The sequence below is a fragment of the Rhizoctonia solani genome, chromosome 8 (assembly GCF_016906535.1).
Source record: "Rhizoctonia solani chromosome 8, complete sequence".
NCBI lineage: Eukaryota > Fungi > Basidiomycota > Agaricomycetes > Cantharellales > Ceratobasidiaceae > Rhizoctonia > Rhizoctonia solani.
The window spans coordinates 1,654,280-1,671,495 of record NC_057377.1 but is presented as its reverse complement, the minus strand read 5'-3'; the positions used below and the strand labels follow the sequence as shown (position 1 = coordinate 1,671,495).

The 17,216-nt window shown below is 49.3% G+C and overlaps 4 protein-coding genes across 4 annotated transcripts; 2 read left to right on the top strand and 2 right to left on the bottom strand.

Moving 5' to 3' along the window:
- Nucleotides 1-5,826: 5,826 nt before the first annotated feature.
- RhiXN_09970 (tetrapyrrole (Corrin/Porphyrin) methylases) lies at nt 5,827-8,259 on the bottom strand (the record flags this gene model as incomplete). The annotated part of the gene is made up of 3 exons (XM_043329786.1): nt 5,827-6,828; nt 6,882-6,983; nt 7,036-8,259. The coding sequence occupies 3 exons, from the start codon at nt 8,257-8,259 to the stop codon at nt 5,827-5,829; spliced, it is 2,328 nt and encodes a 775-aa protein (XP_043182620.1).
- Nucleotides 8,260-9,487: 1,228 nt separating this feature from the next.
- RhiXN_09969 (RTA1-like protein) lies at nt 9,488-10,750 on the bottom strand (the record flags this gene model as incomplete). The annotated part of the gene is made up of 7 exons (XM_043329785.1): nt 9,488-9,599; nt 9,655-9,767; nt 9,823-10,005; nt 10,060-10,149; nt 10,202-10,377; nt 10,433-10,597; nt 10,651-10,750. The coding sequence occupies 7 exons, from the start codon at nt 10,748-10,750 to the stop codon at nt 9,488-9,490; spliced, it is 939 nt and encodes a 312-aa protein (XP_043182619.1).
- A 607-nt stretch (nt 10,751-11,357) lies between these two features.
- Nucleotides 11,358-13,210, top strand: RhiXN_09968 (CDP-alcohol phosphatidyltransferase; the record flags this gene model as incomplete). Its single annotated transcript, XM_043329784.1, has 9 exons — nt 11,358-11,434; nt 11,492-11,573; nt 11,642-11,760; nt 11,881-11,928; nt 11,980-12,058; nt 12,108-12,309; nt 12,368-12,506; nt 12,560-12,964; nt 13,021-13,210. 9 exons carry the CDS (start codon nt 11,358-11,360, stop codon nt 13,208-13,210), a joined length of 1,341 nt encoding a protein of 446 aa, XP_043182618.1.
- A 996-nt stretch (nt 13,211-14,206) lies between these two features.
- RhiXN_09967 (polygalacturonase) lies at nt 14,207-16,078 on the top strand (the record flags this gene model as incomplete). Its single annotated transcript, XM_043329783.1, has 10 exons — nt 14,207-14,325; nt 14,383-14,491; nt 14,552-14,726; nt 14,778-14,822; nt 14,872-15,133; nt 15,186-15,333; nt 15,385-15,484; nt 15,540-15,774; nt 15,832-15,971; nt 16,035-16,078. 10 exons carry the CDS (start codon nt 14,207-14,209, stop codon nt 16,076-16,078), a joined length of 1,377 nt encoding a protein of 458 aa, XP_043182617.1.
- Between the last annotated feature and the right edge of the window lie 1,138 nt (nt 16,079-17,216).

Here is a 17,216-nt window from a genome sequence, read left to right as displayed (position 1 = left end):
GGAAGCACCAGGATTGAGCCTATAGTGTATACAAAACGATTCATTTAAACTCACCACGTGCGTTCATAATTTACTAAAGCATTTCTGGCGCAAATTGGATTTGCCAAAGGAATGATCGCATGGGGAACATTCCGCAGCCCACACGCCTTGGTGTCATATCCATGACACACCATAACCCAATCAGAAATTTGACCCTAACCTAACAGGCGTGCTTGCCAATCGAGACATGTTTGCGCCGAGAATCAGAATTATAGATAGATTGGTTCAATTCTAGCGCTTTTTTCACCGACTTGGGTGAGGGTGTTGCCGTGCCAGCGGGATTCCCGAAAGTTTTGGGCGCTAATTGTTATCGTTCCAGGAGTAAGGTACTTTGTGAAACCTCAGTTAGCGGCAAGGTTACTTGAGTCGTCCTGGTTCTGAAGCTGTCAAAGCCTCGAGTAAGCCTTATGGGAATGTTAATCATACGAATCCCGAATTTTCCGCGATCGTACTCCCACTTACTGCTTTACATAACTCAAGTCCTTAAGCTTAACACCAACATAACATTTCCCCTATATAGATCCAGATCGTCCAAATAAGTAAGCTAGGCTTAAATTGGTGATGTCATAGTAGTGAATTCAAAGCTTGTACCGTCGGAGTAGACCGACGGCAGAAGATCACATTCTGCCGCTTGATTCCCGCGCGCGAACCAACATTGTGATGCACTACCATATCCAAACCCCGGCCACCATTTGTTATGATATTTATGTGCATGTGTACGCGAGTCCCTGGTCCTGAGGTATCAAGCACGTCGGGCGCTACCCCGACTATGATGCTTACAAATCCTAGGAATAAGCTCCCGATCTTAAAACATCGCTATTCTAGTGCGAACGTAGCCCACGTTGACTTTGTTTAATGAACCAATGGTTGCTGTTGCCAAAATCACATTGCAGTGCCCCAGGTATCGCAATGATGTATCCACCAGTATACTTTGTGCTACGTCATTTGGTACCACTCTCGATGAGAATGAGAGTTAGATATCGGGACCGACGAAAGTCACCCCTTCTCAATCGCACTCGGGATTACTCCTGAGCTCTATGGAGGAACTCTAACAAGCACGATAGCGAAGACCTGCCTTTTTAGCTGGCGCTCTGCGGTTATCGTTCCTTGGTCATATGAACTGATGAGCAGCGGAGCACCTGAGAGCACTGAATTTAACCTAGATTGTCGCTATCACGAGCACCCCGTATATATGATCACTCACTATACACACTATTCTCTCGATCAAAACTCGTTTTGCAGATCTAGACCCCAAGAATGGCTGCTTACTTCAGACCCATAGTCAGTAACATTCCCGCGTGCGCATCATCCTCATGATGTCATCTGAAGTGATATATGCATAACAAAGAGGCACAACGCGAGCGTTCCTGGCTGAAGATTAGCCAGCTTAAATTGACATGCTACCGGTATAGAGCCCTTTTCGAATGATACTATAGGCCCTACATAGATCTCAGTAGAGCCTGTACATCTTGACACCTCCCTTCCTGAAATACCTCTCTTGCGAGAGCATTCAGCCACCGTCCCGCTAGGATGTTTTGATTTAACCAAACATCGAATCATGGTGAAGTTCCCATTTTTCATGGTCTCGGTTGGGGTTGCACGTATACTGCTTTGCAAATTTGTTTCGTCACTCCGTCATCCCTTCAGCACACTAGCCCTATTTGATTCCGTAAACATTACAGTTTAGTCTCTGCACCACAAACAAACCCCCAAAACCTCCGATTCCCGTAGGTGTTTCCGAATGCCGCCATATTCATTACGAACACGATTCTATCTCCGTTGAATTCGTACAAAGTTGACAGCGTTCAGATTGCATGGATCTGATTTCGATGGTGCTTCCAGAGCCAAGTGATATCCACATGGATTAATCGGTTAGCTCATGGCTGGGAAACGGGACTGTCGCCATTAGATACTCAAGGCGTAACGTCAGGGTGATTTGTCAAACTCGAGACTGGGAATACTACTATGAGCGCTACTCTATAAAAAGACTCATGCCGCATCTCTCTGTGGGTGTGTTTGTTTCCCTCTCTTCGTCCTACTAATTCATCAGACCAGCTTCATCAATGGTACGTTCTGAAGTTTGAGCTCTTTGTTGTTTTGCCCTCGAGCTATCGATTAACCGGTTCTTTCAGTATCCTTGCATTCACCCACTCTGGAGCCCATTTTGGACTTCTCATCACAAATACCTTGACGCAACAACTCTAATCCAGCAGGCAAGCCACAATATCAACTTCGACTGGGACAAGGTTGGAGCGTCTTCGTATAAAGACATGGCTTTCGGGAACCCATTGGATCACCCTGGTATGCGGCAAACTATCGTCATCATCACTCGTATGCTAAAAGCGTTAGCCATCTCGCAAACTCCTTGGGAGTTAGGTTTAAGCGACATCCATACAGATCGCTATCAAGGTTCACCAAACAATCAGGAACTCCAATTGTTCAATCGCCATCATGATCACTGGTCAGAAATGCCATGGAGTTACTTAAAGCTCGATTCAACCTCAAGCCCGCCACTCGTTCCGCTGTCCTTATTTGACAAGACAGCGACCACACTTCTGCCAGATTTTTCAAGCAAGAGTAGTACCAATCTCCCTTCGTGCCCCAGTACCCGAGACACTACAACACCCACACGAGCTCGCGGTAAGAGGAAGAGTAGCAAACCTCACTTGGTATTTGTTATGACAATTGTTCCTAGAATAGCCTCTGACACTCATTGATATAGCGCGCTCAGTATTCTTGCGATTTTTGCCCAGTACAAATGACTCGGCTTCACGATATCAACCGGCATATGCGTCTACATAGTGAGTCCGGTTATTGAGATGTCATGCCTATTCGGACAGCTAAATATAACACCTAGCGAATGAGAAGCCTTACGAATGCCTTGGATGTGGCCAAACGTTCCGTCGAACCGACGCGAGGGCGAGGCATTGGGCCAAAGATGAATTGTGCTCGAACGCTCACACGATTAGAGAGCCTGTGGGGACAAAGGTAAATCAACTCTATGCAGTCGTCCATACGCTTTTCATATTGATTACGCTTCCAGCTCCGACAGCGGATTTCATCGAGACTTCCGCTTAAGCAGGAGTTCTTAGTCTCAGATTCGAGTCCCTGCAGTGACAGTCCGACTCTCTGATTTGCTAGTATCGAACAATTGCTATTTTTGAAGACAGTATGCTGTAAATATATATGGACTACTTTGACCCTATGTTTTTGGGCCGATGCATTTTAGAAATTTTGCTGTATTATTGTATAGTCCGTTTCATATGCCCGTTATCCATGTACATGTCAAACATATATATGCCTAAGTATATAGCTTGATATCCATTTCATTCATGTATTGGGATGAACATAGCAAAGTTGGCTAGGAAGCGCGCCTACCTGATTGGTTTACATTCCTGGCGAGAAATCCTCGCTTAGATACCGGGTTCCCAATGAGAATCAGCTTCGGTGAGACCCGAAGCTAACCCTTGGGCGCATATATGGGCAGATTTCAACCAGATTCTCACCTAGACTTAAGCAACTCAACGATGGGGTGCGTTTTTTTGTTGGCCTAAAGTAGAGGATAGAGTTGCAATAGGGATGACCTATCGCCAAGAACACGGTTTTCTTATGACCTGGTTTCAGGTCCGGAACACCGGAAAGCCGCTAATATTCTGCCCTTACCCTGGTGATCCTCACCTAAATTGAGTGTGTCAAAGATTTAGGCTTACAACTGCCACCGCCTTAATTACATTGAAGATCCACTACCCGATCGTGATCGGTGTTGGAAAGATTGGCTCATTAAAACCCTGGTGATGACTGTTTGCAGCCTGTCATCGAGAATGCCCCAGAGCCGGTAAACTGGTGAGTTTGTCGATCACGATCTTAATGCACGGCTCACGCAGCTATTCAGTCCACTCACCGCTCAAGGGCTCCCAGGCTCGATCTTCAAGTTAGAGAAGAGAAGCAACGCTCCAGTCAGATAATGTAGATTCTCTCAAATAATCCCGACAAGCAAAGAGGCCTGTCATCATACTGCCCGAGGCCGCTAGTCGCCTTAAACATTCTATGGACAAAAGTCGCGCGCTTAGCGATGGATCCCGTCCAACTGGCGCCTATCGCTTCAGGCTCGACAAGTGCCGCTGCCAGTTCGGACCGATACGACACGTGGTTTCGTTGTCAACGCCCGATACGTGAGTTGTCGAACTTTGCACTCTATTCATACGTATGTATCCGAATTTGATAGAGGGCAGGCCAAGGTAGTTCAATCCACCCTGGCCTAGTTGTTCGAGTGGCAAATCTACACGACTACTCGATGTTCAGCCATACGCCTGTTTGCACCGAGTCCCCGTTCTCTCCGCCCCTCAGTATTCTTTTTCTTCCGATGCATAGCGGAACTTGAACTACGGCCTCGGCATACCCTGACCGCAGAATCTTGGACGAAGCTCGGCACAGGCTCGTCCGAGTCCTTCGACGGTTGGCGCCGTCCAACAAGCACGTTTAGATATTCAGCCACTAGATAAAAAAAAAAAAAGTGACGTTCTGTTAGGCATAGCCTTAACTGCGGAGAGCTCTCGTCGGCTTATGCCAAATACCCACCATATAGCTGGCTCCTCGGGTGTGTCCGTGAAAAAAAATAACGGTACACAGATCGAGTGTTGGTTTGTGTTTCTTTCCATGCTCGTGCATGGGACCTCGCATAGTGCCCCCCCAGCCCACTCCGGTAGTTACGTACTTGTAGATGATCGTGCCCTTTCATGGAATCCACCGAGCTAGCGTTGCTTGAGATGTCATGGATCAAAAGCGGCCAGTTTCAGTTTTTTGTCTCAAGGTAAATTATACACAGACGAAACTCCTCCCAAGAGTGCGGATTGTCGGGACTTGAAAAAAAAAAAAACTTGAAATCGCGCGCGTGTTGTGTATATGCGCGCGCGGGAGCGGCCAGTAAATATTTTTGGCTAGTGGTATTTTTATCAATCTGCATCTCGGCATCGTCCCTGTGTGCCGTCGGGATACCGATTCTCTGTACTCGTGCGGTGCTCGCGCCCACAGGAAAGACAAGATTCGGACTGGCCGAAAGAAGTTTAACCCCTTGCGGCCATAAAAACGGACACAAAAAGGGGGAATCATGGAAAGGAGAAACGACGGTACACGCCGTCATAAATGAGATATATATACTTGAATGGATCTCATCAGATAAGTGGTGGTGGTGTCTCCAAAGTTCAAGTTCCCAAAACTTTCGCGATCCTTTTTCTTGTCGGTCCTGGCCACACCCGGGGCTATTGCTTAAAATGGACCAGGCACCGAGGGATAAGGTTTGAAATAAGGAAGGGGGAGCCCATTGGACCGTGTGGACTCGATTAGACAGCTGTTTTTGGAGGGGGGGGGGGTCGAGGCGCGTGTTGGGTTGTATCAGTAGCACACAGTACGAGTACCGTAAACCGCCACTGATTTTGGGGTGGTTAGAGAGAGAGGAAGATGAGACTGGGTCGGGTTAGACCGATTACAGCAGGGACATCAAGCTATGCATCTCACCCACTGCCCCCGGAAAAAGCAGTTGCAAGTTCACTTCAATAAACTATCATTTCAGACGATCTATCCACCAACAAAGCGGAAAATAACCACAACAACGAGAATTAGGGAAGAAAGGCCAAATAAAAACAAGTCCAGTCCATGAACGTCTAGAGTGATATACATACATCTCACTTCCAGCCCTCAAGTCGTACCGCCTCGCCGTCAACCACCGAGAAAGAAAGACAAAGAAACCAAGCCAAGTACGCAGGGAGGGGCCTCCCGACTACGACTCGATCACGCCAAACCGGCAAACACCTCCCATCCATCTTCCATGCCCTCACGAGTCACGTACTCCCTCCCACCCAACCACCGCTCGAGTCTCTCCCGATCCCGCGTCTCGTCGTACGCGCCTAGACCGTCTCCCTTGATATCCAGAATCCCTCCGTCTCTTGGCGGTGCCGCCGACGACGACGACGACGATGGTGGTGGTGGTGGCAATGGTGATGATGGCGTTCGAGAATGGACCTGACTCTGGGCGAGCGCGACGACGGCCCAGCCAACGATAATCATACCCGGAGGTCTCCCGCCGCCCTCGCGCTCCAGTGCGCGTTCGATCCTGTCCAGACTCGTCGCGATGAGCCTTTGGTCCGGCATCGAGGCGCGTTCGATGATCGCGATGGGCGTCGAGGGCGGGTAGACCGGGCCGGAGAGGGTGAGTGGGGATGTGATGGGTGTGGGTGGCGCGTTGGGGTTTGGAGAGGGAGGTTGTGGTGTTGATGTCAATGTCGAGTTGGGTGGAGGAGTCGAGGTGGTGGTGGTGGTGGAGATGGGGGTCGGGGTGGGTCTGGAGCTATTCGATTGTGCGGGTGCTGAAGAAGTTGAAGGAGGCACAGGTGCGACGGGGACGACTGGGACAGGTTTCGTACTTGACAACCCGCCAACTAGCCGTTTTGCTACACCGCCGCCGCCGATTACCGCGCCTTCGCTGCTCCCAGTGACCAAGCACCTAACAAGTTCCCCCAGTCTGGCGACGCCCATGAGAATAACGAGCGACCGTGCGCGCTCGTAGCCCCATACGATCCCGCCCTTTCCGCCCTTTCCGACGGCGGTGCAAATGACGAGCGAGTCGGCAACGTTGCGCTGGGTGACGGGGATGGTGGATAGGAGCGGGGCGGAGAGTGCGGATGAGATTCCGGGTATCACGAGTGGTGGGTGCGCGAGTGGTGGTTCGGCGGCTTGGAACGCGAGGAGTTCTTCGCCGCCTCGTCCGTAGAGGTAAGGGTCGCCCTGTTTCAACTGCCAAGGGGGGCTAAGTAAAAAGAGACGGAGCAACTACGAGGTAGACGCACTCTGATGACGCATTTCCCAGCTCTGGCTCCTTGGATGGCAAGTTGGATAAACTCGTCTTGGGCGTGTTCAGCGTTGCCCGGGTATTTCTTGGCTACCTTGACCTGTGGACCGGTTGGATGCGAATTCTATATAGTGGACTGAAAGGAAACGCACCTCGACGTGTTTAGGTATAATAGCCATGATTTCTCCGGGGACGAGTTTATCAGCGAGAACAAGTGTGGCAAGATTGGTGATGGCATGATGTGCGGCACGTGTAAGGAGCGCAGGGTGACCAGGTCCAGAGCCAACGAGGATGATACGACCGGAAGTAGGATCGGAGCGAGGGGGCGGGTCAAGTGCGAGGTGATGGCGACTGGGAATACTCGTTTCTGGCTCCGCGGGGGGTTTAGTCGGGTCCGACTTGAGCGGCGAATTGGATCTTCCACGTCCGCATTTACCAGTCCCGCTTGGCTTGGCTGGAAGACGCGACTCGAGCACCTCCTTCATTCCCGCCTTGTCCATGCTCGCGAGCTGCTCCAGAGGCGTATACTCGCTGAGCTGGGCAACCCATCTCATACGTCTCGCACAGCGCTCGGCTGGGGACTCGTCGTGAGACCGCTGGGGAACGGGCTTATTAATCGGACTGGAATCATCTTCATCGAAAAATTGCACGCCCGAGTCGTGCATGGTCATGGCCGAACTCAGCGCCTCTGGATCTTCATCCTCGGAACGGGCGAGAAGTCTGAGTCGGCCGACATTGTCGACTGCGTCCCCGACATTACGAGGCAATCGAGCGACGACTTCGCGTTTGAGACGAGAGGCGAGGCGGCATCCGTGGCCGTTGGCAGTGACAGCAAGCTGAAGTGCGGACCCCTTGATATCAACAGTGCGCAAATTGGGATCGTCGGTGGACTGGGAGGAAAGAGCGAATCGGTGTGTGGCCGGAAACGTAAAATCACAGAGGGACGGCATATCAGCGACATTGACCCATATGCGTCTGTCTCTGCACGCTCTGGCAATGGCCTTTGCTGACGCAGCAGAGCGCTTGGGGAGAGCCTCGGTGGCATTGAGTGTATCGGTGACGCACACGAGCTGGATGGCGGGATTCGCGTCTAGTAGGGCTCCGAACGTGGTCTGCTGCTGGTCCGGATCGTCTTGGACTGCATCGGTCGCATCGAGCCATTCCGCATCGCCATGGTAGACTCTCCATTGTACTTCCTCGCATGCGTGTCGGATAGAGCCTCGCGAGGCAATCAGTACGTCCGCATCTGCCTCCAACGCACTGAAAATACGGCTTGCGGCGAGCGATCCCGATCCGACGACAAGTATCGGCTTCCGTGTTGGCTTTAGTGCGATCAGCAACGATGCACCTCTTGTCGGCTCTGGATATCGGACCATGCTGACGGAGGGGGAGAGGAGGAGGGCAGGACAGGACAGGACAGGCGGGGACACGGAGGGTAACTCAGATCTCGATCCCACCTCGCTCTATATGGACCCCCAGCCAATTCCCAATTCGCTTATCCGGGTCCAACTTGCATCTCCGCACATCCACCTCACTCCCCTTACCCCGCGATAAGCCAATAGTCTATATGAGACCGTGTCTAGCCCGTTCGTGATTGTGTCTGGACTTGCTGCTGTGCCTTGCTTGGCCGTGGTCCAAAGAAGGGGAGAGGGGGACCCAGTCTCGGCGCTTGAGCGGGTGTGCCTTCCCCGCACCGGTCCACCCCCGGATTCACCACCGGTTACGAGTCTCGCCAGCGTCAACAATCGTCCCCATGTAAACATATATAAAGTACAGAATAAATTCCATTTACGAGATCTCTTTGCACATCGGCCGACCTCGCAAGCAGGTTTTATCTCTCGCATGTTCCTCGGCGGATATTGTCCTTCCAACCCATCCCTCCCACTCCGAATATCTCTCCGAATTCAACGGTTGCGCCATTGATCCTGTGCCAATCCGTATCAACGCGGCCGAACCATGATATACCATGATGTCAGTCCCAACAAATGAGCTGGCACGATTCTTCGGATGAGAGATCAAGGTAGAGAATATGAAAGCAAACGATCGTCAGAAATGTGGGGCCCGTTCAAACAGGGGTGCTTCTATTGGGTCTAATAAACCCCATATTAGGATTATGGAAGTCGTAGGTGTCCGATTGCCGGTGCTACGAAATGAAAATGAAAATTCGGGGGGACTGTCTCGCTCACGCGACTGATGAAACGTCAATTACAACTTGGCGGAAGAGGGGTAATTTCAAGTAGCGAGCCAGTTCCCCTCACTCGGCGTTTCTAAATTTATACGGCGAATGGTAATCGTCAATTTACGCCGGTTCGGCAAAAAATCGTGTGAACAAGGAAGGAACGAGCGAGAGGGAAGAGTCCGTGTTGTGAGCAGTAAGAAATAAAGTATGCACCTTGAAAAGGCGGAAATAGAAAATACGTGAAAAATAAACAGGATGCGATGTGGGGGTGAGGAAGATGTGGGTGAAATACAATATCGATTCCGAGGGCGCGACGGGGTGCGACTGTGGAGCGGAAGCCAAGGTATGTGGCAGCACCGTCATTGCATAAAGATAAGGCAAGACCACCTTGCATGATCAGCCGAAGCCAAAAAAAAAGTCAAATGTTAAAACCTCGATGAGGTGGACATCAATTCGACGTGACTGTTGCTGCCTCTCTTTCCGGCCATGGCAGCGTAACCGGTGAGATATTTTGGTGGCCAGGTTACCATGAACACGCTATGTCAACTGTCAGCATATTGGTATAGAGAGAGAAGAGCGAGAAACGACGGACCTGACGGCGACCCAAAGGACTACAACATCCATCATGTAAAAGTATTGCTCCTGGGTGGCGAAAATTCCATTACGTCCCTGCGCGTTCTCGATTACACGAAATACCGAGCGGACCTTGAAGTACCAGTCATAAGTCAGAGTACACAAGCAGAAGAAAGCAACCACATACAATGATATTTTGACAGCTCAGGGCCATCGCAACGACCAGAGCCAACCAATGACTCATGATTCCATGAGGACGCGAGTTCCATTCGTTGCGACGCAGAGTCCAGAGGCGGTACACAAAGATGCCAAAGATGAGCGTGTATCCCAGGAAAGAAATCAACTGGGCAACTAGACCAACGAGGAAGACCTGTACCGACGTGAGTACAAATTGGATATCAAGCGAGAGTAAGGAAGGACGAACTTTGCCGCCAATATTCCTCATGTTCGCATCGTCGCCGGCTGTCATACCTCCTCCGGCAGCTTGCATGAAAAATGTCAAGACATCAGAAATCTACCACGCCAGAATGAGTCAACAATTCAAAAGTAACTAGGAAGAAACGCACCACAAAGACTTTGGTCAGAATGTTCGGCCTAATAAGCAAAAAGTCGGTCGCGTCGAGGTGGATCGCAAGTCGTCCAAGGAGCATATAAACACCAGCAATGAATCCACAGGGTGAAAGTAGGATGATCAAGTTCATAGTAGCGTATTTCATCACGCTTCCCATGTCTTCTCCCACGACTGCCAACATATCAATTAGAATGCCCAAAGAAGGTGGGGCATAGAATGGGCTCACTGAGACGAAGGTACAGGCCCCCAGCGTAGCATGCTGAGCCTATGATCATGGAAAGCATGTACCGGCCCCAGTACCGTGTTCCCCAAATGCACATCGCACCGGCTGTAAGCATGTATAGTGACCCTGCGATTATAGCGGCTGTTTTATTGGGTGTGTACTTGAGGGCTGTTAATACACCAACATTAGTCCTCTATCAAACGAGTGATCGCAGCACTTACGGGTCTCCTTCGTGGTAGAATCGGACTGAGCTAATACGTATACACTCTGCAAAACCACCCCAACAAACAAAGAAACAAAACGAGATTTAGAGAAAAACATTGTCCGCTGGCAATCTATAAAAAAAAAACAAAGTGTCCGTATGGGTAAGTGTGAAGAGTCCGAAGAAATTGAGTTGTTGCTCACCGTCGGTTCATCATCTCAGTATATAAACCCTCGTGTATCGATAGACGAGTGTTCAGAACAGCGCAGGCCGGGTAACGCGCGATGCGCGCGACGCGAAACATCATAGCCCCGATACTAGCTTCTAATATACCAAGACTCGAGATTTATTATAGAACGGAAGATGTTGGGGAGTGATGAATTGGTCAAGGCTGTTAATCGTCGGATGGCTGTGAGGCAGTCAACCGCAGCAACCGTCGGCCCGGTTTGTCAAGGAGATGACTGGCGTGGTTTTAGATGAATCGTTGGAATTTCCGAATGCATAGAGGCGATGAGGGTATTCTACAAGCACGATCAATCAGTCAAGTCTCACGCAGTAGTCATAATAAGCTTCAGGATCGTCCTGATGACGAAAGCCGAGTTCAAGTTTTGAACTAACATCAATTTGATTTGTGCACCCAAGCGCCGAATTGTCCGAATGGGGAAAAATATTTTATATTAAAAAACCGGTGACGTCAAAACTTTTCAATTGTTATCATCCACGACGATGGGGCTCTTTGAAGGCTACGTGCCCGAGCATGCTCTTGAAAATCTCAAGAAATACAAATACTCTGGCGTCGACAAGTAAGTATGTGTGTACTGTGCCAAATTGAATGGTGTTGACTTGATGCGGCAAAATAGATCACTGCTGAGCAATTACGTTCTCAATCCGTTCTGGAACCAGTTTGTAAAGATTTGGCCGAGGACCATTGCACCTAATACTGTGAGTTTAGGCTTCATATGTGTCAGAGCCTGGCCCGATCTGATACGGGTTTTTTTTTTTTTGGGAAGATTACTTTCCTTGGGCTTTGTCTCGTGTTGACCAACTTTGCCACCTTGCTCTACTATGACGCTGCGTACTTGACAGAAAAGGCAGGTGCTAGTGGTCCACCGCAGTGGGTCTACTTTACGTGAGTCTTGGCATATGCGAGGTCCGGTTTATTCGTATTTATAAATTAATCCATGCGGGCCTTGCCATTATGCGCATTTACCTCAACTTTCCTTTTTGAACTCCTATCTTTCTTAAACAGCTGGGCTGCGGGTCTCTTCTGGTATCAGTCCTTTGATGCCATTGACGGGTGAGCACCCTCGGCCCGTTCTTCTATCTTATCTCTAAACCCCGGATACAGCAAGCAAGCTCGCCGAACGGGCATGGCAGGGCCTCTAGGCCAGATGTTCGACCACGGGTGTGACGCATTGAATACAACAGTCCGTGTCTTCTATCTGCCTTGCTTTCAAACTTAACCGAATTCTGCAGCTCGAAGTGATTCTCGCTTGTCGCGCGCTTAACCTCGGTCGATCTTGGTGGCCCATTTCTTCTCAAATCGCTACGCTCGCCAATTTCTACCTCACCACATGGGAAGAATTTCATACCGGAACCTTGTATTTGGGATACTTCTCTGGTCCAGTGGAGGGTATTATTATGATTGTTGGTTTGTACATATTGACTGGGGCCTACGGTCAGTCCATTCCTAATCTTGAATGGGCGTGGAGCGACTGACGAACACTGTGTCACAGGACCCTCGACTTGGGATCGCCCGGTAACGGACTTCCTCCCAGGAGTGCTCAATGTGAAAGGATTGGTTGGCGATTTGAAAGTAAATGAGACGCTGATGGTCCTGGGGGCCGTTGGGCTGATAGGAAACATTGCAGCATCGTAAGTGCTGATCATGTTCTCAATAAGCCATGCACCTAATTATTTGTAACAAGGTACATGAATGTTTTAAAGTCGTGCCGCAAAAATAACGAATCCCCAATTACCCCTCTCGTTCGACTCATTCCCTTCATCGTTTCCACTGCCCTCCACATCCTTTGGCTCGCTGCCCCTCTCACACCTTCCTCTCACCTCACTTCGAATCCTATTACCCCGGCGGATAGTACCGTAGACCCGCACAAGGGATTCACCGCAGTTCAAATTGCGCCAGGAAAGGATCTACTATTACACAGTCCTGCATTTGTTCCGTTCTTGTGCATGTGGGGGTTGCAGTTTGCCCACCAGGTTGGGCGAATAATCTTGGCGCATGTGACGCACCAGCCGTTCCCTATGTTTGATGCAGGATGGATTTGGGCCACCATAAGTCTAGTGGATGCGTGGAGCTGGAGATTGTTTGGTCGGTAAGCTGGCTTGCGGCTCAACGACTATAAGCATATATTTATCAAATAACTTATAGGGCCCCTGTTCTGCACTCGAATCCTCTCTTATTTATTTTAATCTCTCTTGGGGCCTCTTTCTTGGCCTATGGCAGGTTCTGTATTGCTGTGATTAACGACATCACAAACTATCTTGGCATCGCATGCTTCACGGTTAGGAAGAAAGACGAGCACGGGGAGTGGAAGGATGCTGTTAAAAAGGAGGAGTGAAACAATAGATTCGATGACAGCTACAACGTTGCTTGTATCTGTGGACAATGAGCCCTGTATTTTGTGTACTGTAATGTTCAGTGTTTCAATTGTTGAATAGTGATTCAGCCACTAGTTGAGGCTAAAAATAATGCAGCTATAATTAGCTCCATTCATAAGTGCGCCCTTCCACACACAGGCGCATACGGGCGGAGGCAGGGAGACTTGTTTGTGGGTGTTTTCAGAAACTGAATTACAGGCTATCTTCTTACGTTCGCATTTCCCACCACTCACGGTTCAACAAACACTTCAGCATTTTGTTTCTTTTATACCTTGCCCGGTCGGTCTTCTTCCTGGGGCCTATCATCATATAGCTACCTAAAACCACGACGCTGAACTACTCTGACCCTACAATTATAATCACTTTCAAACCCAGATGTGACGAATGGCGAACATGTAGTTGCTATGGGCTCCGTACCTCCCACGCTTGATAAACATATTCTGCCTGCAACTGCTGATTATCTATGAACCTGGGCTAATTCCTAATTCAAACCTTTTCGGAGTTGCCCAGACCTATTGCGTTGTTACGATACCTTGATCAATGAGGCTTCCCTTAGGAACAACTATCCAGCTCACGAGCCTTCTTCGTTAATTGCTCCAGCTATCATACGACAACCATGCAGGGCTATTATTACGTATATACAAATTCAACATTCTGCATCCCTGTTTCGGCACTATTCATCTCAAGACTTATAGCAACATTATGAAACTCCTGTGCTGCCCGAGACTGGTTCCCTCTCCCTAGTTGCCATGTATACGTCCACGTAGCCAATGAGGTCGTATATAACCTGCTACAACCTTTCAGTTGACCCAAAACCTCTCTTCTACCTCTTATTTTCTTGTTGTGGCTTGTCTAGTCTTGCTCCGGTAGCACTCTTTTGACCGGCGCAACTCTCATCCGTTCCTTTCGTTTAACAGCTCTAGTAGCACTGCTTTACTTCAAAGGGATACGCTTTGATGCGCTTGATACTTGCCTCTGTAGCCGCACTTCTGGCCGGTGTCTGTCAGGCGCAGCATGTGGGCCGCGTCGGACCTGCTGTACCTGCTGCATCCAAGATGTTCGAGTGCAACGTACTGTAAGTCTATACTTGGCCGCTGTTAAGCGAGCTGAAGCCCCAATATTGGTAAATTAGCAATTATGGCGCCAAGGCCGATAATGCTACCGACATTGGTCCAGCGATCAAAAGCGCCTTTAGCAATTGCGTAGTCAAGAACCCAAATTCGCGCCTCATTGTTCCAAAGGTGAGGACTTGTATTAAGGATTTTATAAATAGGGAAGCTCATCTTCAAACTATATATCAGGGAAACTACCTTCTGTCTAGTACTGTTCTCTTGAATGGGGCAAGCAATTGGGCATTCCAACTCGATGGTCTCATCACTGTTGACTACTCTGGTTACGTCTCGGGCGCCGTGTCCGGGAACGCACTCGTGTTCCAACGTATGAATGAGTTTGAATTATATTCGAGCAACGGCCAAGGTGCAATGTGAGTGTATTCTGTTGGTTGTGCTACTTCCCAGCTGACTCGAGGGCAATTTCTCCCACCCTCTGGTCCCGTTGGCGATCTTAGTCAAGGTAAGGTGACAAATCTATAATTGACGAGGCCGCTAATTCCCGGCCCAAGGACAAGGATACTTCTATCGCCTACGCCCCAACCAGGACGGCCGCTCTGGATGGCCGCGTCTCTTGCGCGTCCACATCTCTACTAACTTCTCCGTGCATGATATCAAACTTGTCGACGCCCCCTCTTTCCACTTGGTTGTGGGCGAAGCCGTCAACGCCGAGGTTTATCGCATCACTATTCGCGGAGGGAACCAAGGCGGGTTGGATGGCGTTGATATTTCTGGGACCAACTACCACGTGCACCATGTCGAGGTCACTAACCGGTAAGGTGCTTCGTTATAATTGCTGGCCAAAACTATTTACCGTTTTGTGCAGTGATGAGTGCATATGTGTCAAGAGTCCGTCGAAACAGGCTACCATCGAGAACATCCGATGCAACCAGAGCGGTGGATCGACTATCGGATCATTGAAGGATGGAAGCGTGATCGAAAATATTCTGTTCCAAAATATCGAGAATTATCAGGTATGATCAAATAACGGTATTCCCTTAACCTTTCCGCTGAGCCAAAGCCAGGTCACGAACGCCTTCATGTTAAAGACTTACCCCGGAGGCACTTCCCCTGGATATGTCAAGAACGTTGTGCTTCGCAACTTTACAAACATTGATGTTACGTGTGAGTCACCCAGATTGAAATAGTCTTCGACACCTATAACATTTCCGGTTTTCAGACAACGCATATATCACCCAATACTGGCAGAACAGTTTTGTCGCGGGAGCCTCAAACGTCCAACTTTCTAACATTACTTTCTCCGACTGGCGAGGAAGTTTGAACCATGGTGCAAATCGCGGGGCCATTGTGATGGTCGGAAGCGATACGAACCCTCCGGTTAACATTAACGTAAAGAACTTTAACTTTTGGACGCTCAATGGGAATAGGGTGATCGACCGCTGCAGTAGCACTTAGTAGACCACAGTTCATCCATGCTGGTGATCGTTGTACTAATATGCCTCTCTGATTAGTGGTGCCAGTAGTGGCTCTTGTATCAAATCGCTCCCTGCGAAGGCGACTCCGACACAATATGCTACTGTTAGTGCCACGGCCACAGCCGCTCCGGCTGGATGGGTTAAACCGAGCGCGCCTTGGGGTATCCCTGCATATGGTGAGAAATTCGCCCAGCTCATTAGGCTTTCGCTTCAACTGATCGGTCCTTCCCACGGCATAGACTTATACAAGCCGATCCCAGTTCCTACGTCCACCTTTTATTAAATAAATACATATTGACTGGGTATCATATAATTGGCAGCCCAACGTAATAGGGATCTTGGAGGTTTTTGTGCTCATTTTATCGGTCATGCGTATGTCTGATGGCAACACCACCAGTTTACTGGGTTTTGTGCGTGGAGTAGATTATAGCGCTATGATATATACATGTATCGCAGGATTGAGACACTGGGATTTCACGAAGTTTAATAAAAATATCTAGCAAAACGCGACCCACAGTCCCTAACTTTGACCTTGATGCCGGGAGGAGGGGGGGTTCTATACGCAACATCTCAGATCTGACATTGTTGGCATGACCCGAAGTTAAGCGCAGAGCTCTGCTCCAAACACTAACTTGGTCGCTTGCACAGTCGACTACTCACCTTTGGTCGTGGATTAATTTTATGCCGATACGGCTCCACATTTCATCGCGTTCAGTCATCCTGGTAGTTCTTTAGTTGCAGGTCGCCCTCGTCATCGAAGCTCTGTTAGTACTAGATCCGGGATGGATCATCGACTTCCAGGTAGAGAGTTGGTCGACTGCTTCAAACACCCATACCACGAGAGAAAATGTTATGGGCGTTGGTTTTGCTACGATTGGTGTCCAGTGCCCCCATTTTCAGCGCGCTCACTATGCTATAGCTGGGTTACGTGTACTTCCTACGTGATCTATCGAAGTTAGCGGCAGAAGTGTAGAAAGATCAACCGAGCGGACAACTCAGCCCGATTGCACAGAACGGACTACCGGGAGCAGGGTTGCGTAAGGTTTCAAGTTCTAGGGAATCTACTGGGTTCACTCTGCCCTACGCCACAGTATACAGCGCGAATTGGATGGGCTCATGGCCTCGTGTACGTATACTTTCTCAAAACCCCCTCGGTTCAAGAAACGATATATAATTATACCAAGCGATGGAGTTCTTCACTTCCTGAAAGCCGCACGCGCAAAGCCTGTGTAAGTTGTGTAGCCAATTCAGGTATTCCATGCTCCAACTTCTACCTAACGATACGTTCCAAGCACTAGAATCCCCGGCTGCATGTACGAACTCAGATGTACCCGGCCCAATCATAAACGGTAGCCTATAATGAAATTCGATTAGAGATGAGTAATATTCGCAGAATACATGTCCTTCGTCAGTGCCGCTGT